Source organism: Triturus cristatus, chromosome 5_2 (assembly GCF_964204655.1).
Source record: "Triturus cristatus chromosome 5_2, aTriCri1.1, whole genome shotgun sequence".
NCBI classification, from domain to species: domain Eukaryota; kingdom Metazoa; phylum Chordata; class Amphibia; order Caudata; family Salamandridae; genus Triturus; species Triturus cristatus.
The window spans coordinates 795225770-795248129 of record NC_140588.1 but is presented as its reverse complement, the minus strand read 5'-3'; the positions used below and the strand labels follow the sequence as shown (position 1 = coordinate 795248129).

At 43.5% G+C, this 22360-nt stretch overlaps 1 protein-coding gene across 1 annotated transcript in view; it reads right to left on the bottom strand.

Annotated features, from left to right (window-relative positions):
• The window catches only part of SLC9A6 (solute carrier family 9 member A6), a 259674-nt gene that overhangs the window by 15841 nt on the left and 221473 nt on the right, over window positions 1–22360 (bottom strand). Inside the window, exon 13 of the mRNA XM_085607924.1 lies at window positions 1142–1172. Coding sequence (XP_085464050.1) covers window positions 1142–1172 — 31 coding nt within the window. The remainder of the gene's footprint in view (window positions 1–1141; window positions 1173–22360) is intronic.

Below are 22360 nucleotides of genomic sequence, written 5' to 3'. Positions count from 1 at the left end.
AGCAGCCAGTTCTTCTGAAGGGCAGAAAGGGTCTCCTGACTCCTTATGAACAGCAGTGCCATAGAGGCAATTCTTCCCCATAGGGAACTCAGGCCGCGTAACCGAACAGGGCATTAGAAGAGTAATGGTACGTTCACATGTATCATGTCCTGTAGCGGGGTACCTACTACCTCCCAACATTTGGCTACTGCTGAGCAGTGGCGGACAAGATGTCCTCAAGCATCGCTTACCCACATTGTCTGTCCCGGAAGACTTACTACAGAGCAAGGAACCATCTTTGTGCTGGGGGGAGAAGTTATAGTTACAGGTAATTGTATGGGCATTGTCACATTGGGAATGATGGAAATGATTACTGGAAGTGCCTATTGTTGTCTGTAAAAAGAATTTACATAAAATTGTATTGTCCGTCCATGTTCGTAAAGAATTTAGTAACTAACGTGGGATACAATAAAAGTACTGGAAGCATTTAAAGTGTATTAATATGTGAATGCTATCGAAGGTGGACTCTTTGAACTGCGGTCAACAATTAATCCAACATTCGCCAAATATATTCACACCTAGTGTCGCCTCGCGTCTGAGTGGTCTCTGCCACGTGCACTTTTGTCTTCAATATCTATATTTAAGACACCATTAGCCTTTTGTCCTCCCTCTTAATTTGTTTGGTCAGGAGGCTGTAGAAACATCTGTATTGTATTTTCGCCTTGTATCGTTTTCTACAGTACAAGAGTGGGGCAAGTGGGGTGTTGCACCGTTTTCTCTAAGTGTGGAGGGAGATAAATGTCCTTCCCGGAAACAAATCACCAAGTTGGTCAGTCCCAGACTGCCTAGGATTCGCTCAGGATGGTTGTCCATTGTGGGTGGTAAACATGAATTATTGAATCTATTCTCTCATCAGGCGCCCTTCAGTTTTACACTAAGTGCCACCAGTAATGCAACCATCTTAGTTCTTTTCTATTATTAGATATTTACAATAAGGAGGAGGGTAGAAAATGAAGAGCTACAACCTCAGGAACATGACTGACCTCCCTCAATCATAAAAACTAGGGCTTGGTACAGTGTGTGTAATTTTGAGCACTAATTACTGCTACTTTATTGCTCTTTGGACAAACAGAAATAAATAGTTTAAAAAAGGAATAATTACCACTTGGTCATGGTCAGAATCAACACCAACCCTGTGAAAACAAAACATGAAACTAGTTAAAACAAATTTCAATCAGTACCTAAATATGAACCAATTCAGGAAACTCTGAACATCGCTTGAATAGTTATCGTAATTTCTTTTATCAATAGACAAAGATGTACGCATGATCAACCATATATAATCGGTATCGAAGATAAAAATCCTAGACCATCAGAAAACAGGTTGCAGCCACTTCCTCCACGGTCCTCACAAACATATTACATTTATTAAGAAACTTCACAAATATAACTGAACCAGCTTGTCTAACATAACCCTGGACACCTTACAGAAGATAATTAACTAACCAACCCAGGAAAATTGCAATATAGATCAATTTTAACCCTGTAACAAAATCTGTCACCTCTCCCTTCTACAGCAGTGGCATGCCATAGTCAATTTCTCATTAGCTGGAGACATAGTAAAAACCCCAAAAAGGAAATGTAAGACTAATCCTAAAAAAAAAAAAACAATGCAGCTCTAGACCTAAATGAAAACGAATCATCCAATCCTACATTGCCAAAATCCTCGACAAATGTGTAACAAATTTAAGTCCAGAAAACACGATACACATCTGTGGCATTCAACGCTGTCAATCACAGGATAATTCTTACAACACCATTCATGAGATACGAGGCCAAGATGAAAACTGGCTTGAATCCTACCCGACTTATACCAAGAAGATCAAAATCAAAGACTGCCCCCAATATCCTCACTATTGCACACACCTTTTGATGGTCCACGGCCTCCACCTTAGTTTCCATACTTTTCACACACCCTGAGAAATTAATGGCTGCAATAACTCATTGACCATTACCTACCACCAATATGTAGGCGATAACCAATCATTCAGGTAGTTCAAACACTGCTTAAGTCACATACGCATCCAACAAGAAACCTTATTCTCAAATGGCAGGAGATTGTGCTGAGATTAGGCATTCCATCAGAAACCAAATCTTTAGTTATCACTTCAGACAAGCAGCATGGAGAAACTCAGATAAAAATATGAAAATCAAGCCTCCCACCACATGAGTAAGGCTCCTTAAAGCTAAAAAAAACCCAAAACTTTAATTCTAAAAGAAGACCTCAAAAAAGCTGTGGAAACGACTCCTGGAATTCACTACTGAATTGAGGTGGTCCGCTCAAGGAGGTGAAACAAGACCAACCTCACAAACCAAACATGGGAACACGTTACTCAGGTGATGATCGCTCTTAAATGGTTGTGCCTTGTGGCAAGCTGGTCTATAAGCCAGATGATATGCATATCCCTTAAAAACATCTAGCTATCTAGATTACAAACTTACTTTCCTGCAGCCAGAGATTTATCTAGAAAAGCCTCAAAAGAATAACTCTGATGTGTTCCTTCTGTGGAAGTGCACGGAATGTTTGGCACACTAGCACTCTTTTTCTAAATTCAGAAGAGGCTTGAAAGAGTACCTCTTAAGGATACGAAACCCCGATTAGTGCTAAAATATTGTACCTCATTTACGAAGGTCTATTGCGCATATTCAGTATGCAGTTTATATGACAGGTGAGGCAGAGACTCAAAACAATGCACATGTCCAGGATTCATCAACTTAACAAGCACGTAGTAGGGCCGCAGGAGGATATATGACAAAGGATCGGTCCCATTATCTACCTTACTGGAGGAACAGGGGTCTGCCGACAAGAGCAGGTCCTCCAGGTAGAGGTAAAGAACGTTTTAAAAGCCAGGTATTTAAAAGCACATCCTTTAAAATACAAACAGTGTAGGGGTCAGTTCAAAAGCCACAATACACAACGAGAAGATACTATATCAATGTGTGCATCATGCTTTCCACTGCAACAGATCTTACTCGCAGAAGGGACCATTAAATGCTAGAGTTGGTGTAGATGCAGGCACCTCTTGCATATCATTGCAGCACGTGTGCATGTGCTTTACTACCACACAGCAGTGCCCCAAGTTCAAATTCAGTGCATTTTCCATGTGCCTCTGCAGTATCCGTCATGCTTAGGTAGCCTTTAGTGAATTATCACATGGAAAATAGATGTTTTTTGTCCAGACAGAGGCTGTCTGCCTTCAGAGTAAGATCTACCAAAGGGGATGATGGACGGAGCGTTTGAGCAAATCAAACACTCACCCCCCAGTCAATTGATCTGGGTTTAATCCACCATGATTCTTTAGCTCACTCCACCAACCCAGTTCAGACATGGCCATATGCAAATCAGTCTGACCCTGAACCTCATGGGAACAGTCCAGCCCGAACTGCCAAGCCATGTCTTCCCTGGAACATAAACAAGCATCCTGGGACTGGTTTCGGGTTCATAACCCTCATCAGCTAGGCTATCTAGAATCCAGTGGCAAAGTGAGCAAGGGACCCACGTCTGGGCATACCTCACCAACTTAGGGCGAACAAAGCGATGCCAAAGGGGATGATGGACGGAGCGTTTGAGCAAATCAAACACTCGCCCCCAGTCAACTGATCTGGGTTTAATCCACCATCATTCTTTAGCTCACTCCACCACACAAGTTGAGACATGGCCATATGCAAATCAGTCTGACCCTGTGCCATATGGCCAGGTCTAAACTGGGGTGGCATGGTGAGCAAAAAAATGATGGATTTCACCCAGATCTCTTGACTGGGGGAGAATGTTTTGATTTGTTCTGCATTCCATCCATCAATTGTGTGTCTTTTGCTTTCTCGCCCCAAGTGCGCCAGGTATGCTCAGACGTGAGTCCTGGGCTCACTGTGCCACTGGAAACAATCTATCCTGGCTGAAGAGGGGTGAAACCCCGAAACCGGTCCTAGGATGCTTGTTTCTGGTCCAGGGAGGACCTGGCTTGGCAGTTCGGGCTGGACTGTTCCCATGAGGCACAGGGTCAAGACTGATTTGCATATGGCCAGGTCTAAACTAGGGTGGCATGGTGAGCAACAGAATGATGGATTTAACCCAGATCTCTTGACTGGGGGTGAATATTTTGATTTGTTCTGCATTCCGTCCATCAATTTTGTGTCTTTTGCTTTCAGAGTAAGAACAGCTGTGGATCCCAACCATGTTGCTTCCTTGATAGCCACACCCTACACTAATCTGTCCTGTAAGGGCTAGGACTATACAGCATCTCTTTTCAGGCTCAAAACTGCCCCGATTTGAAAGCACGGGCCAGTTTTTTCCAGCTATTTAGCTAGAAACGTGGCACCCATTAACTATTTAGCTAATGGGGACACTTATTTTGGTGCCCGGGCCTATATTCTGTCCCAGTCTGACCCTGTGTACAACTCATCTCTGACTTTCCCTTTATGTTCCCACTAACAGAGCTCACCATTTACTCTGCATACATAAGACAATCAGGGTTTTGCTTGGGCAGACGTGGAGAGAGATGCATAGTTCTTCATTTACGGCTGCTTAAAACTGTGCTTATTGTAGCGCAACATTTATATAGCGCTTACTACCTCTATGTGGAGAAATTAACGGTTTGCCTACACAAGTAGCACGCTACACAGGGTAGGGTGTTTGGTTGGAACGATGTTGTCTTTGTTTTGATCCTGTGTGGGAAGTATTTACATGTTGAGTGTGAGGACCACCGAGGTGCAGTAATTGTGTTACGGAAGAAGAAGTGCAAGAGATTGGCATGCAGATTATGGTTTTCAATAAGCTGGCAGCTTTGAGCAGCTCTGCAGGTCCCTTTTTGGTACTTCTTATGTTTATAGCCCCCTTAGTATGTCCTTCTACATGTTTCCTCTATACTGTTCTTTCCCCTTTTTAAGGGCGTCTGCTAGGTTTCTTTCTGCACTTGTTCCGAATCTTCAGCGCCTAGACACCTTTGGGTAGTACAGTGCTCAACAAATCTCCATTTCATTTAATTTCTTAGTTGGTTACTGTACTGGGTTGTCCATTATGTAATATTCTGTTAAAAGTTTATGGGCCAGGACAGACATAGGTTAAAGGAAGAAGTGGTGAAGAGATCTACTGGAATGGGATGTTAATATCCCAAATCTGATTTGTGGTCCCTTAGTACCCCAGCTGGAGGGGGTAGCTAAACAAAGAGTATGACAAAAAAAAGAAGTACCTTATCGAAAAAGTGTGTGGAAAGTTATCCAAGGGCACAACAAAAGGTTTGATATGTATTCAAATAATGGCAAACAGATTTAAAAGAATTCACAGATGGAACATTCTTACGAGTATGCCTAAAATGTTTCATGGTCAGACTTAGGACTGTAACTGCATCCCAAAGATTGTTTCATGGAGCAAAATACAATTTGGGAGGGGGGACGGGGGAGATTAGTTTTAAGAGTAGATAGCACAGCAAATTGGAGTTTTATTCTATAATCAAATATTTAGTGCAAACTAGAACAGGTTACTATAAATTAATTAACAAAGTGCATTTCTTTATGAATGAATAGATTAACACATTGTGAGGCTCGTCTCTAATGGCCTCAGTCTATCAAAAACACAGGTTACCTCAGGGCACAGACATTTATTAATAAAGAATAAAGCAACTACATTTACAAAAGACGAATTAAGAAAGTAGAATAGTTGTGTGGTATCCTGGCTACCAGCTCCCTGGCGATGGGATGCCACAGGTTACAGAATGTGGAATGTAGGAATGGGCAGTTGAAGTGAATACAGCTTGTGGCTGCGCGTACCTGCTTGTTCTCCAATAAAGTAATTACTTTCCTCTACTTTCCCTGCGTGGAGTGGTCCTTACAAAGTGGAGATGACAGGAAGAGGGGAAAATTTGGCGTGTTCATCCACGAGAATATGGTGATGCTTCAAGGAACCACAGGAACAGATTATGGATGGAGAGCAAGTAGAGGAAAAGAGGAAACTGGCCGTTGCGTTGGTGACTAGTGTTGCACGTCTGCAACGTCTCTGTGAGCTGGACAGAGGAATTGTGGAAGGATTGGAGGATTTTAGGACCAAGTTGACGGTTGAGGTCTAGCACAAGAGTGCCAGGCGAAGGAGGCTCGAGCAGCCTTCCCAAGGAAGTTGACTATTATACGGCAACCCGTGTTCTTTGTTACGTCACTAGCATCTGGCGTTGTCAAGGTGAAGTAGAGAAGACTGCTTACGTCCCTCGTTGTCCGGCAACCCCGAGAGCGTATCATGAGCAACGCCGAGTACGTTACTACGTGTTACACGCTATGTGACACCATTTTGGGCAAATAGTCCAAGAGTTACAGGAACCATTCTCGCATATGCGGAGACCAGGAGGACTGTCAGCACGCATGTCGGTGATGCGCACACCCCCATTTAGTGAGCTTGTGGGTGATTTTCAGGGAGTCAACGCACATTCCGGTGATGCGCACACCAGATGAGAGTAACAATTTCCGATTGAAGTAAGAAGTTGGTTTGTTGTGCATCCAGTGATGTACACACCATAAATTTCACCACAGTAATTTGGGGAATGTAATTCCATTGGCACTAACATATTTAATTGACAAACATTTTATGGTACCTTAAGCTCTCTGTATAGTATCTTTCTTATTTAGTCATGTTCAGGGCAGATTATTAATTATTCTTATACTTCCTAAGCACATTGGCAATTGATAGTGTAGTTTGGCATTAGCCAGAATAACCGGTTTTGTTACCTACCAACATTTTCAGTAAACCAGCTTTATACAATCAATATGAGCTTGCAAAATTATGGACTCACGCCACGAGTTCAGTTTTTACCCCGTCCTGATAAGCCGGTTTTGAAGTGGCCAGATTGGAAGGATTATTTTTTAAATTGTGTCTCAAATTTAGAAGAGAATGAAGATGAATTTACGCCATCTAGGAAAAAAAAGATTATTTTACAGAGTTTGGGGATGGAGGGTTTACGTGTATATAATCAGATAGAAAAAGAGTAAGACTAGATGAAAATGCAAACGTGTTTTTACAAGCGTTGGAGGATTTAGAAGTTCATTATCACCCCACTGTTTGTGTAGCCATTAATAGGTACTCCTTCTTCCAAAGGAAGCAAGCTAAAACGGAGTGTGTAGAAGATGAAGTTGCTGCGCTAAAGAAATTAGCAATTACATGTAAATTTGGGTCACTACATGACGATCTTATAAGAGATCAACTGGTTATGCATTCTAACAATACTGGTATTCGAGAGAAATTGTGGGTGGGAAGGCTCCTCTTAATGAAATTATGGCTAGATTAAAGAAAGCAGAAATGTCTAGGAGGTGTGCTAAAGCAGCCTTAAACAAGCATTGAAAATACAATTGGTCTTGCCTTTGATTAAGTTAAAGCCATTTGCTTTGCTAATGGTATTGTATAGCAAAGCAAACAGTTTTAAATTAATAAAAGGCGAGACCCACCTATTGCATTTTTAATGCTTGTTCAGAACTGGAGCAGTGATCTGCGCACGGACACAAGGAGCCTGCGAGCCAGCCGCAGCAGGGCCGGCAAGGCACGTCAGACCCTGGTTTATGATGCTCTCTCCGAGTCAAGTCTGTTACTCGCGCATGGCTTGACGCAGCGCCGTGGGGTGAAGCCTCACAGCTGGTGCTGATGCTACAGAGGGCGGATTGGGTCCACATCAAAGGCCGAGACCCTGCACCCGCTGTGACCCGTGACCCCTGCCAGAGCACAGAAATAAGCTATGGATGTGCATTGGGTTTCGTATGCACACAGCGGAAATCAGCCACTATTGTCTTGTTGCTAACTCCAGTCTCCAGAGAAAGTCACAGTGTTAAGTATCTGCGCGGGCTGCAGCATCTGCCTTACATTTAAGTCAGAACCTATTGTGTTTATTCCATAACATGTGTTGTTCCCAAGTGAGTCTGAAATTAGTAAAACATGCACTGCGTCACATGGAAAATAGTTAGAAAATTACATTACCGTGTTAACATAGTTTCCCTTTATAATCTTTTGACTACATTCATTCACACCACCAGGGCTCAATTGCTTCATAGTTCATTAAATGTCTGCAAGAGGATAATTCACGAGAATCCCTACCTTTCCATTTCTCATTCTGACATTCGTATCAATGACCGATTCCTTTAAAAAAAAACAAAAATTATAATTAAAAAAACAAAAATCGAAAGCACGGTCTTCTTTCAAAGGCCCTAATGGTTGTTATTCTTCGAGAGTCTACATTATCACGATGGGACCGGCGACAGTATCAGCGCACATTTACCCGCGGACAGACAGATGCCCTGATAAAAATAAACATAGATTCTGGAATACCCATTAGAGTTTGGAAGGATTGAAAATTGTACAACGGGTTTCTTCTTGCCCTGAGTTGCAAGCAGGGCTGGTCTGTGCGTAGGGGCACAGACATTCTTTGCAGGGGAAGCAGCCAGTCGAACAATGCCCGCGTGCCACTGATTTCATTAGCGGAGACAGACACGTGTGAGCTCTGAGGGTCACAAACACTCAAAGGGATGCTTAGGACGGGGCTCATCTGCTCTTTCACCAGCGGGTGGTGTTGGGGGGGTGGGGGCTATTCTTCTGGGGAAATGTTGTACAAATACACATTTTGTCTTCTTTTATCCACAGTGAAAGCTTTCCCGGGTTATGTTATGTGGGAAGCCGACACAGAGAAACCTCTTCCCCTGCACTAACACGAAATTTGGTGTGCACCATTACCCTTCCCCACCTACAAAGGAAGCTACTCCAGCCCTTTACTGGAGTAAATCCCTGACCACTTGCAGTGTAAGAAAAGGGATCGAGAGAGGAGCTTGCAAACACCAACAAATTACCGAGCTTGTGGGTGTTCACTAACTCTCACGGTAAACCACATCCACCCCTTCCATGGTGTTTACTACTAAGTATATGCATTTGTGGCATATAATAACGCAATAGTAAATACATTGATGCCACACATGTTTTTTTTGTGGATGGCTGTCAGCCGTAAATGGTGCACTGCTTGTGAATCGGGCTCATAGGCCGTTGGCAGGTCTCGGTGTGATCTTTGGAGTACGATGGTTATCTGTAGAGACGCCAGAGCTCCCCGTGTCAAAGCCTGACCCCAAAAGGCTTTCAATCTTCAGTACTGCGTACGGATTCGGTGGGACAGAAGATGTGCAGCGGGGACTGGCTTTTCTGGCGGCGAGAAAAAAATTCCACAGAGTATCACGCCGCCACCAAAGGGGCCAATACCCGTGTGCACATCTTTTGTGTTGTTTGTCTCCCCGCGCGCACGCTGGAATCATATCGATTACAAAAGTCCTCTGCATGGCAGAGCAGCGCATGCGCTGCTTTTCGCCAGGCCGAGACCTAAACATGAAGGTGAAGTAGTAAGTAAGGTGTCTACTTCCAAAGATGATAGTAAGAAGCGTGAGAAGCGTAATTACAGAGATATGAATTGGAAGAGTACAAACAAAGGGAAATCTGATTCAAAGGATCGATGCCCAGTTTGCTTTAGAAGTGGGAATAAAGGACACATGGCTAGAGATAAATGTTGTCCTGCAATGAAGACGAAATGTGTCTTTTGTAGAATTGTAATGGTATGCAGGAGTAAGTTAAACAAGGCAGAAAAAAACATGTGAAATGCATTGGGGCCAAGGAGGATGAAGAAGATGGGGATACAGGTTTGTTGAGTGATTAAGGGGTTCTGTGAAGAGATGAAGTGGAGTGTGGAAGTGATGCTGTTTAAGGAGAGTGCTCCAATTCTAAAAAAAAACCTAAAAAAACCTGTTGACATAGCTATAGGGGGTATGCAACTACAGACTGTTCCTCATTCAGGGTCTCAATACACCATCATTCAACGGTCAGTAAGGGAGGACATATTTGCCAATGTGTTGAACAAATGTTTGGGGCCAATAGATATTCATCTAGTTAAGTTTACCGGGGAGGAGATTCCCATGGTTGGATTTGTAGAGGAGTAATTCTGGTTTATGGATAGAGTTGAAAAAGGGAAACTATATCTGGCTGAGAAAGGTCGATCTGTGTTGGGGTGGATTGATCAAGGGTCTTTAGGTATTAGGGAAGAGGTGTGGCATGCGGCCAGGGCGACTGACTCCGGAATCTGGGGATCACGGTTCGATCCCCGGCCCCGGCACCGGCGGCAGATTAGCCCAGCACCATGTGACTCTGGGCAATAGTTTGCTTAATCTTCATGACGGCCCCCAGCGCTTAGAGACCCTTACAGGTGATTATTCGCGCTTTACAAATGTGGATTATTATTATTATTACTCCCAACAAGATAGACCAGGCCATGTGTCTAGGTGATCATGACCAATCCATAGTGAGGGAGGTCAAGGAAAGATTTCCTAGTTTTTTCTTAGGGATGGTGGGAAAATGAGCTAATTTGTCCATAAAATAGTACTTAAAGAGGGGGCAGGGCGTGTGTGTCACAAGGCCAGGAATATTCCCTTAGGAGTGAGAGATGGAGTTATGGTTGTCGCACGAAAATCTGATGGACGTCTTTGTGGATGGACTTGAGAGATTTAAATAAAAAAAGTGGTTGATAAATTTCCCCTGCCTAGGATCGATGTATTGTTGGCACAGTCCAGGGCGGTGAAGTGGTTTTTCACCATTGACTGAACCTCGGCTTATCACCAGGTTCAGTTACATCCATCCAGTAGAGAATTGACAGCGTTTGTCACCCCCTTCAGTAGCTATAGATTTGTTTGCATGCCTTTTGGTCTTGCCTCGGCTGCTGCTGTATTCCAACGGTTGATGCACAGAATTTACAAAGGCATGAATGGGGGGGGGGGGAGTGGGGGGGACGGGACATACTTTCAAGATGCTATCCTGGTGAGGGGCCGAGATAAATCGGAACATGATGAAAGATTGAATGTAGTTCTTGGTAAGTTGATGGAAAACAGAATAACCGCAGAGTTAAAGAAATGCAAATTCGCCATAAAATCAGTCACCAATTTGGGACGAGGTTGAAGGACATGGTATTGCATCTAAGAAAGGGCTAATTATGGCAATTAGTAATGCTTCTGTCCTCAAGCAAAAGAGGAGTTGAGATCTTTCTTGGGGTTGGCGTAATTTTATTCTAAATTTGTTGAGAATTTCCCAATGAAGATGTATGCACTGAGGCAAATGTTAACAGTAAGGCAAGAGTTTGTTTGGAATGGGGATTTACAAAAAGATTTTGACAGGATCAAATGTGATTTGTGAACTGCCCTTTCCTTATAAGGTTTCGATTCTAGGGCTCACAGCATAACTACAGACGATTGAGGGAAGGGGCTCGGGCTGTGTTAACTCAAAGGAATGACTCTGGGGAGGAGTCCACAGTAGCTTTTGCTTCTAGATCTTTATCTCCTGCTGAAGAATAAATGTCCGTTATTGAAAAGGAAATGCTAGCCACTGCCTGGTCCATGGAGAAATTTAGACAATATGTATGGGGGCGAATTTTACGTTACGCACAGATCATAAGCCCTAGGTGAAAGTTTTGACCTCAGAAGGCATAGCGAAAGCTACCCCTAGGATTGCGAAAATGACCCTAAGATCACTGGATGTCATGTATGTAGTAGTATACTTGCCAGGAAAAAGAAATCAAGTGGCGGATTATTTGAGTAGATTGCCATTACCTTGGGGTGTAGAAAATGATACGGAGTGGGAAGATTATAGTATGGCTAGCAGAATGGACAATAACGATGCAATTTCTAAGGAGGAATGGAAAGAAGAATGTGGCAAAGACATTACCTTAAACAAGGTGATGAATTGTATTGTTATGGGGTGGCCGAGTAAGAAGGAACTACAGGAGAAGTAGAGAAGATTTTGGGAAATCAAAGAAGAGTTGTCTGTTGATGATGCTAACTATGTTCCTAGAGGTGACAGAGTAGTGGTTTTGGTACGGTTAAGAGCAATAATTTTGGATATCAACCATAGAGGACATCTAGGCATTGTGAAATTTAAAAAAAAAAGGGTGAAGTCGTTACACTGGTGGCCGGGTATGGACAAAGAGATTGAGGAGGTGGTTAGAATGTGTCATGTGTGTGCTAATTCTGAGCCGCAGTTCTTGTTGAGACCATCGTTAGGGGATAGACAGATTCCTGAGCGTCCTTGGGATGACTTGAGTATTGACTTATTAGGCCCCGTTTTGGATGTCAGAAGGGAGTACAAGCATGTAATAGAGGTTATTGATAATTTTTTAAGTGGCCTGAAGTGGAATTAGTTGACACAGCTGTAAGCAGAACGATAATTAATTTCCTGGAAAACTTATTTCTGAGGGAAGGTATTCCTAGGTTCATTCTGAGTGACAAAGGTCCTCATTTTCGGTCTGATGAATTTGGAAGCTTTCTTAACAGGAATGGAATTGTTGGGAAGAAAACTCCAGTTTATCATCCAGCAGTTAATGGCGTTGTGGAACGCTTTAATAGCGTGGTGTTGGGAAGCATACAAGCTTCTATAAATTCTGGTAAGGCCTGGATGAAGGAACTCTACAGGACAATCTGGGCATTTAGGATAACACCCAAAGGGACTGGTTATAGCTCATTCAGGATTTTGAGAGGAAGGGAGCCTTTCACTAAGGACAATGTGGCATGGAGTGACAAGAAAATGTGTAGTAAATGGTTGTTTGCGTCGGTGAGATCAAACTTGAAGAAGATGCAGGAAGTCTAAAAGACTTATTGCAACAAAAACATGGCACGAAGGATATTTAAGTCCTGGTGATTGGGTTAGAGTGAAGTTGGGGTTTAAAACCAGGAAAAGAGTGTGTAAGGTTTCTGATACTATGCAAGTGAGGGAAGTGTATTCAAAATCAGCAAAGTTGAGTGATGGGAAAGTGTGGAATTTTGGAAGGATGGCGAGATGCAACAAAATTCTAGACTGGAAAAGTGTCAGTGGAAGTGACACAGATACTTCTACAGATTGCAGGCGGGTGGAAGTTACCGATACAGGAGGTAGGGTGGTTCCTCCTTCGCCTGAAGGGGACACAAATGGTGTATTTTAGCCATTTCCTTCAAGTCAGGATGGTGGTGTGACGGCCACATCTGAGGGCAGACAAATAGTTTTACCCAAGAAGTTCGAAAAATTTGTCATGTAAATAACTGTTGCAGGAAAGGGATGGTATGGAAGTTAGGATATTCTTATATTCTTGCATTAATTAGTTTGAGATTTTCTGTAATGTTAGTTGCTGTTTAATCTTTACCTTTTGTAAGCTATCAGTTTGCATATATTTTCTCCTTATGTTTAGTTATCCTCACGATGAGTTTCATGTGTTATTGACTTTTATAATGACTGCTATAATTGTTAGTTGTAAAGAAGGGAGATGTGGTATCCTGGCTACCAACTCCCCGGTGTTGGTGTGCCACAGGTTCTAGAATGTGGAATGTAGGAATGGGAAGTTAGAGTATAGCTTGTGGCTGCACCTACCTCCTTGTTCTCCAATACAGCACTTACTTTCCTCTACTTACCTGAGTGGAGAGGTCCTTACAATATGTCAAGGCAATCTCTGCAAAACACTAAAAAGGCATAATGTTGGCAAGAAATATGAAAATACATGTTAAGAATATTTCCTGTATAGTTAGCTTCACTAATCGTAGGTCACAGACACGGTCTTATGACCAGGGAATTGCTACCACCTTGTGGTCGTGTTAGGAATCTCTTATAAGTTGCTAAAATGTAATGATTTTGCATTAGATCCATACGAGAGCAGGCCAAGTCACTATTGACAGCCGAGGTAGTGTAGAAGTTGTTAACAGAGGACAGCCTATGGAAGAGTACCGGAGCTTCGATAAAGACTAATCGCTGAGAACAAATTACCCCAAATAGCTACTACGGCACAAATCAGGCTTCAGAACAACGAGGTTGCGATAAACGGCTTCACTAAACCGAGAGATGCTTCCAGAAGCAATGTGGTACAATTCACAAGGCGGTGCTGGGCCATCCCTGGCTGATCACTGCCATCGCCCCCGTGCAATAAGCACGCGCCTCGGAATGTAATGAGAGATGTTCCTTTCGGTTCATTTCAGTGTTTCGAACCTGAGCGGCGGTTCCTTTAACGCTCGCAGTCAACAAACATCTCAGATACGTTTTTTTACCCGCGCGGACCGGCTGGGTAATATTTGAGCGGAAAACTACTATCCAAATGCAAGCGACAGCGTTTTGAAGGTGAGAGACAGAAAATCAACTCAAAATTACATCTGCATGTTAAATTTGAACACAAATCGAACCGTTCGCGTATTTTTTTTTGTGAAAAATGCATTTGGCATGATAACAAATAGTTTTGGGTAATTACGCAAGTTTTGCACCCCTATTCTTCATAAGATTGGCTGTTATGGAGGAGTACCGGTTCTACCCTTTGGCTTCACTGAAGAAACATACACCACTTCTATAACCATCTGAAAAATCATGTAATATGAACAGTACAAATGTAATGTTATTATTGACAGCATGATTTCAAAGTTATTGACAATTTCTATTAATATTTAACTTTTAAAGAGAAAAAGAAACTTTACCAGCATTAAATTATCCATTCCATCACAGAATACACAGTTAATCTTTGCCAAAAAAACTCAGGAAAAAAAACCCACCCAAAAAATACAATAATCAGCCATTCCCTTACAAATGCATACAATTAAAAAACACTTCCCTGACCAAGGCTTGTGGTCTCAACTAACTGATGCAGCCATTCTAACGCTTCCCGATTTACATAGAATGAGACTGAGGCAAAACAAAATTGCACTTGTCACTTCTAGTGAATTGATTACATTTTGGGACGAGGGTTCGGTCTCAATAGATTGCACGGTGAATTGATGAGGTCATCTACACTTAAATATATTTATTTTGCCCCGTTGTGGTACTAAGCGGCAATTTGGTTGAGAAAGAAAAAAAGAGCACAGAGGGTTGTGTATCTTTAGGTTATGACGCAATGTATGCAATTTTTAAACTGGTGGAGGTGGTAGGCTTGTCTCTTTCGAGATGAGAATATGTTGAAAATTTATTTATTCACATTTCCGTGTAGGAAATACATGGAGCATTATTGGGGTTTCTTTTTGCGGGGAACCACATTGGGAAGGTCAACACTGATTCCATAATATGAACATGCCACGAGTAAATTTCTGTAATTGGATAGTACATCGCAAGGAGACCATGTCAGAAAAGTAATTGCTTCTCTCCGTCTATAACTTTAACAGATATCAATGCCAACATGTTCTTTGAATGTACATATTGGTAAACCAACTTTTTGTCCAGACCTGAGGGAATATGACAACACTAAGAGATGCACTATTCTTTAACTGATTTTTAAAGACTCAATGATGGTATTTTGGTTAGAAGGAGGACAGATGATTTAAATTTTCCAACTATATTTTTTGGGGTTTTTGACACTAGGAATTGGGCCATAGGGGTCAGATGGTGCACATCAAATATATGCACGAGTTGTGATTGGGAACCAAACCCGTCATTTGGACGTTGGTTTTCTTTGGAGGAGAACAAATAAGATTCATTCTATTCATGGGAGTCAAAGAAAGAATAAGGTACATAGGAAGACATATACAATAACATATTCTCTCCTACTTATATACCACATTTCTTTTTAAAAAACACATTTTTTTTTAAAGGACCTAGAATATGCTCTGTGGAAGAATAAAAAAAAAATAGATCTAAAAACAATAAGGTTATAAGATAAACCTTAATAAAGAATTATACATGTCTCTCTTAGAATGCATTATTGTGTAAATGAATGAATTTGGAATGGCACATGATCAGTAGAAAATAAATTAAAGAGAATCTACTCGAAAATAAGACTTTTGGTCTGTAAAAAAAAGTATGAACATGTCAAATGAGAGAGGAATTTGCGAACTAGCCTCATATATTGTGATATACTTTATTGAGCTTAATGAATTGATAAACAAATGAGACGTGCACAGAGTGAATTTGTTTAAGGACGTGGATTAGAAATGTAAAATAATGAGAAGGGAAACATGCAACAGTCATTGTATAGATTGGCAATTCGCCTAAAGAATGTTCCATGTTATAAATGGCTTTTGTCATTGATTTAATTGTGTATTTATGGTCTGTATTTTGTAGCCCTGAAGAAGTCTCATGTAAAGAGACAAAACGCGTTGCCTACATTGGGAAAAGTGTATTTTAAGGAGATGAGAATAAAGAAATATTTTTATAAAAGCAAGTGAATGGAGTTGGTACATCCCATGACTTTACTGATTTGTACTTTTTGTTTATATGAGGAGATAGATGTGTGTGCTGATCATTCTCATGCAATTGGCACACTTCCTGTCTATTTAAGTTCAATCCATAACATTGCCATCAAGAGTTCAAGACCTTTTCCAATTTCTTGGGGCACCCTCTACACATGTAAACTACACTCTCGGCAGCCATATACAAGTTTGTATCATAACACCAGCTGTTGCCTATGGGTACCATCCGACTATCCAACAATCAAGTAATGTCCTTTATCAGAGCAAATAAACCAAATCCCACGGTAGTGTAGTGTACTTTGATGAGAATACCTCAACTTATACCCAAGAACATCAGCCTGGGATAGAGAGAACAGGATTTTTGGTGACCACGCCTTTCTGTCTAAAATACCTCCATCTTGGTGCATGTCCATAGTACATGAACGTAAGTACCCTCAGATTACAAGCAGGCGCACATTACTACTTGCTCTACTAAAGTTTAACAAGTTTATCCTAGCTACTGTTCTGGTAGGTTTTGCCTTCACCTAACAACTTCACATATCTCCTACTGAGTGGCGATCAATCATCAAGGATGGCTCACCCGGGGGAGCAAAGCCACAATCATTTATTATTATTATTCTTACTAACTGAGTTTCTCAGTGATATCTACATACATCAGGTAACGCTAAACCCCATCATACATCACCATTAGCACTGTAAGGAGGATGTCAAGCATCCCCATCTTACAATGAAGAGCAAAGGGTGGAGTCTAGTTTGGAAAATAGGTCCTCAGACACCCCGAACGGTGCATTACGTAACACCCAACCAAGTAAAGACAGAGTGAGTGTACACCAGTGAGTCATGTCCATTTTAAATTTGGATAGGACCCATGACAGATTATATTCAGTAAACCTATACCTGTCCTTTGATATGTACAGTCTAAAATATTGGAATACCTGTTTTTCTAATGCAAAGATGATAGCCAGTAACCATAGTCGGATCCCAGTCAGTCAAATGGAAAAATAAATATTCCGTCAACTTAAGGGCAACACCAGATAATCTCCCTAACATCCTAACAATGGAAAATAACTCTTGGACCCAGCCCTTTTTGCAGTGTTATCTCCAAAAATGTTGCCTTCCGCCTATATTTTTTCTGGCCTGTTTTTATTGGCCTAGGACTCTGAGCTCTTTACCACTGCTAATCAGTGCTAAAGTGCAGGCGCTCTCTCCTTTACACATGGTATGATTAGTTTACACCTGTTTGGAATATTTCATTTACCTGCAGGTCCCTTGTACAGTGGTATCCCATATGCCTAGGACCTGTAAATGAAATGCTACCTGTGGCCTTGCAGTACAGATTGCGCCACCCACAGAAGTAGCCTTTCAAACCTGTCTCAGGCCTGCCACTGCAGGGCCTGCGTGCGCAGTTTACTGCCACGTTGACTTGATATTTTAAAGTTTCTTGACAAGCCTAAAACTCCCCTTTTACTACATATAGGTTGCCCCTAAGGTAGCCCTATGCGTAGGGTGCTGTGTAGGTACCAAGTAGGACATGTGCCTTTATTATGTGGCATGTCCTGGAAGTGACAAACAGCCTATTTGGTTTCCCACTGCTGTGAGCCCTACTCCAATCATAGGCTAACATTGTGAATTTCCTTAAAAGTCTAAGTGGTCATTTCTTGTTTGAAAGGAGTAGCGTTGCCATGTTTAGAATATTGGTGATAAATTCTGCTTATTGGTGTAGGTGGATTTTTCAATACTATTGTAGAAATATCACTTTAAGAAAGTGGGCATTTTTCTGTGCTTATGACTCTTGGTGCTTTGCAGCCTGACTCCAATCCACATCTAGGGTAGAGTGACAGCTACGCTTTGTGCATACTTTTTAAACAGGCATCACACAGGGAGGGTTGGGGTGCAACAGTGTTACATGTGCATACTTAATGGTCTTTCTGGGCTGGGAGAGAGGGAGGCAGGGAGCACTCACATTTGCACAGGCTGTGTCCTGCACTCACAGAAAGGGTTAGTTTACTCCCTACTGATGTCTTGAACCAGGGCTGAGGTTAAAAGGGGGTGCTGTGCATTTATTTTGAAGTTACCTTCACTTCAAAAACATTTTGAGTAGAAGTACAGGGTCTGTGACCCGATGTTTTTAGACACTGAATGGGACTTGTAACCAGACTCTGCTGGCTCTACATGCTGCACCAAAGGACTGCTGTGCTGCCAGAATATATCACTACTTGGACTGTTTTTGCTCTATAGATAAGGCCTTGGCCAACTCTGGTCCTACTTACCTTGCATACAAATTCATTCCTTACATACCTCGGAGGTCTCTCCGCTCAGAATCCAAATCCCTACTTGAGGTACCTGGAATTAAAAGGGCCAGACTGGGCGGCAAGTCCCTATCTTATCTGGGCCCCTGCTATTGGAATAAGCTTCCTTTGAAACTGAGACAGTGCACGGACGATCTCCTCTTCAGGAAACAGCTCAAGACTTTCCTCTTCTGTTTTTGATTAATAGCAGACAGTTCTCCACACGCTGCCTGTCCAAGCGCAGAGATACCCCTTCGGGGGTTGATTCTGGTGCATTATAAATAAATAAATGCATCTTTTTGATTCGACTTCCTGCCCCGTGCCTAGGGAAGGCATTACTGGCTGTTTCCCTTTGGTGGCTGACAAAGATCTGAAGAGAGCGGGTCCCCCGTGAAGGAACTCAAAGTTACCATGAGGCTCCTCTGGCTGGGCAGCCTAGTGTGGGCAATAGCAGTGGTCCGGGAGGCCCTAGAGGGCTCCGGACTCGCTCAATTTCAAATCAGCTTTTGCCTTGGGGAGGCAGTGTCAATATTGTGATTTTGTTGCGCAAAAGCTTTACACATTGCCTCTGGGGATAAGCCCGACTGCTCTGGCCAAGCTACCAAGGGGCTCAGCAGGGGTTATCTTGGGTGTGTAACTCCCTTACCCTGACTAGAGTGGTGGGTTCTGTAGGTAGGTAATACCCACTGCGTCTACCTCTTGATGAAGTAAGTGGTTCTTTACAAATCTACATTTTGGGCCTGATTACGATGGCAGTCGTCAGACCGCCATCGTATCGGGCAGGTGACCGACAATGAGTCGGCTGTCTCACCTGCCCTATTACGATAGAAGCGCCGTGCAAGCAGTCATAAATTGCTTTTTTCTACTGCAGCTTGTGCTGTAGCCCAGGAAAAGGCCCGCAGCTCAAGTCGCAGTAGAAAAAGGCACTTTGTGCACATCCACAAACCAAATGCCAGGCACCATGTGGTGCCTGGCACACAGTGCGTGGATGTGCGGGGGGGCTCTACATGTGCCCCCAGGCCATTTAGCAGTGGCCCACAGGGTACGGAGGCCCCCAAAGTCCATTTCCATCTGCCTTTTCATGGCAGTGGGACCGCCATGAAAAAGTCAGCCGGAAAGGGCCATGCTAATACCTACATCGGTGCCTGCGCAGGCAGCGCCTCCATTGTAGGGCTAGGAGTCAGACAATCGACCCTATGGGATCATGGATCCTGCCAGAGACATCAGCCTTCTCACAGACCTTTGTGCTCTGACTGACAGTTTTGTAATCCAGTGGTCGGGCCGATGGCCTGGATGACAGGCGGACCGCCACCGACGGCCTGTCGGTGATGGTCCGCCTTCTATTGTAATGAGGCCCTTTATGTGTTGCGGGCCTGCGTATCTCCGTTGGGCTATTCCTCCTAAATTTCTTGAGGGAGACCACTTATCACTTATATGTTACTTACGTCATTGTCCCTGGGCTCTATTAAGTGCACCATAGTTTTGATATCTCTACTTGAGTATATGTGTTGTATGTGAGTTTTTATGTCAGTTCCCATGTGGACTATGCGGTAAGAATAGTTCATTCCTTCAACTGTGACATTTATGTGAGACAGAACTTTTCAACCAGATGCACTTTCAACGGGTACGTTGTCAGTCAATTCTCAATTTTGAGTCTAGGTATTATTTTCACCATCCTGGGTGAATCCTGGGTATGTGATGTTTTTTGTTCATACCATCTATGGTCCAGGGGTTCTTTGATCATTCACCTAGCTGTTCTACATTGTGAGAAGTTGCCCTGGTATATGCTGTCCACTAATTAAAGTGGGCACCTTGTACCAGTCCAAACAACCCCTTATGGTGATAGGTTAAAGACAACCTTTATTGAAAGCTATCCTAGTGGTAGCTATGGAGATCAGCCTTCAGACTAAGTCTTGAAGGAATGTAAAGCAGCTTGTTTTACCAGTCTATAATCTCTTGAATGACCAAATGAAAGGACAACCACACCAGGTATATATTAAAAATATATGTATTTAGGATAAAACACACCCCTTTAGTCTCTTTATGAGGCTGGAGTTCGAAGTACTTAAGTTACAAGTCAGTATTCAACAGTAGAAGCACAAATACATGTTTGGGCCCTAGGGACATACCAAACCATATACCAATAAAGTGGTATAAGAACCACGACTGAACTAGACACAAGGCCTAGAGCCTTTAGAAGCGTTTGGGACCCAAGGTAGTGACATAGGGGACCCACAGGGGACGCGTGCAGTGTTAGAACACAAGTGTGAATCACCGTTAACTTCTATGGGGAAAGTCGCGGTTGGAAAATTACAAGTTAAGGACACTTAGAGGATGACTAGAAGCAAACCCTTTTGGACTTAGAGGTGTCTAGGGCCAACACCCATGGGAGCACCAGAGTACTCGAGTTACCTCACCCAGGGAAGCCGGGTACATAGGTGTCTTTTGGTGTCGGGTCGCAGCGTTGTTTTCAATGGAAGCTGGCAAAGAAGTGCTGCTGCCGTGAAGAGGAGAAGTGTCAGAAGAGATCCAAGCCTGGATCGAGGATGGAAGGAACATGAAAGCAGAGGGGACAGAGTCTGGGTCACTGACCAGTGACCAGGGGCACGATAGTCCAATGCCCACAGATGACGGGTGCTTCAGGTGAGTTGACGGTGTCTTGACTCTTCAGCCAATGAGGTCCAGGAGGCGCCGACGACGACCAGGAGCTGGATTCGAGCAGTCCCATGAAGTCTGTCGAGTGCTGCGGTGTCGGCGACCAGAATGGACCCAACAAGCCTTGGCAACGGCAAGTCAAGTGGTAATAGAAGAAGGACGTTGGTGCAGACCAGCAAGGTCTGGGGGACTCACCCAGCGAGGGTAAGTCAGGGCAAGTCTGGAGCAACCAGGAAAGCCCAAGCAGAAAAGAAGTTGCCTTCGTGGGGACCCACTAGCCAATGGGCTAGCGATCGCGAAGGAGCCTCGAGCAGTCACACTGGAAACTGGCCCACGGGTCACTCGGGGAGTGGAGGCCAGAGATATTTGGTGCTATAGGTGCCCAAGGCTGGGGCTACTCGGAGCCCAAAGACCAACTTCGAGGAAGACCAGGAAGATTAAGTACCGGCAAACGTTCACGGTGTCCAGGGGTCACGGTTCCACATCACCCACGATAGCCACGGGCCTCAGCTTTGCTGTGGACTCAGGGTAGCCTCTGGGAAGTCTGGAAATCCTCCTCTGGTGATGCAAAGACTTCGACGTCTGGCAGGAGCTTCAGAGTTGCAGACCGGACAGTTGCTTCTTTGGTGCCTGCCAAGCAGGGGAGTCACTCCACGACCTCAAGGGAGATTTCTTCAGCCTTCTAGTCGAAATAGAACGTCGAAGGTCCAGGATATATGTTACAGAGTTTCGTCCAGGGTAATCCAAAGACTCAAGGACTGGGTTCCTATACTTATACTAAGATAGAGGGTTGGACATACTCTGGGGACCCACCTATGGGAGGGTTTGCAAAGAGGCGTGGTTACACCCATTTCCTGTGTCCAGTTTTGCACCAGAGCAGGGGCAGGTATCCCCTGCAACTGGTTTGAACTGGACTATGCACAGGGACACCAAGTGTGCCCCAAGTGCAGGACTTCAAAGCACCAGAGAGTGCTCCCGCCCAGCCCCAATACACATCTGCCTGTCTGGGGAGGTGGTTACACCTCCCTGGGACAGGAAACCTATTGTCCAGGCCTCCCCTGCCGGAGTTTCGGTCAGCAGCAGGACGCCTGACCCGTGTCTGTGTCAGTGGCATCCATTTTGTGTTGCCAGGGCTCTAGAGAGTCTTTAACGGTTAGACCAGTGGGTACATGTCTCTCCTTCTAGAAGGGTGGAATGCTACCCCTGCCGCCAGA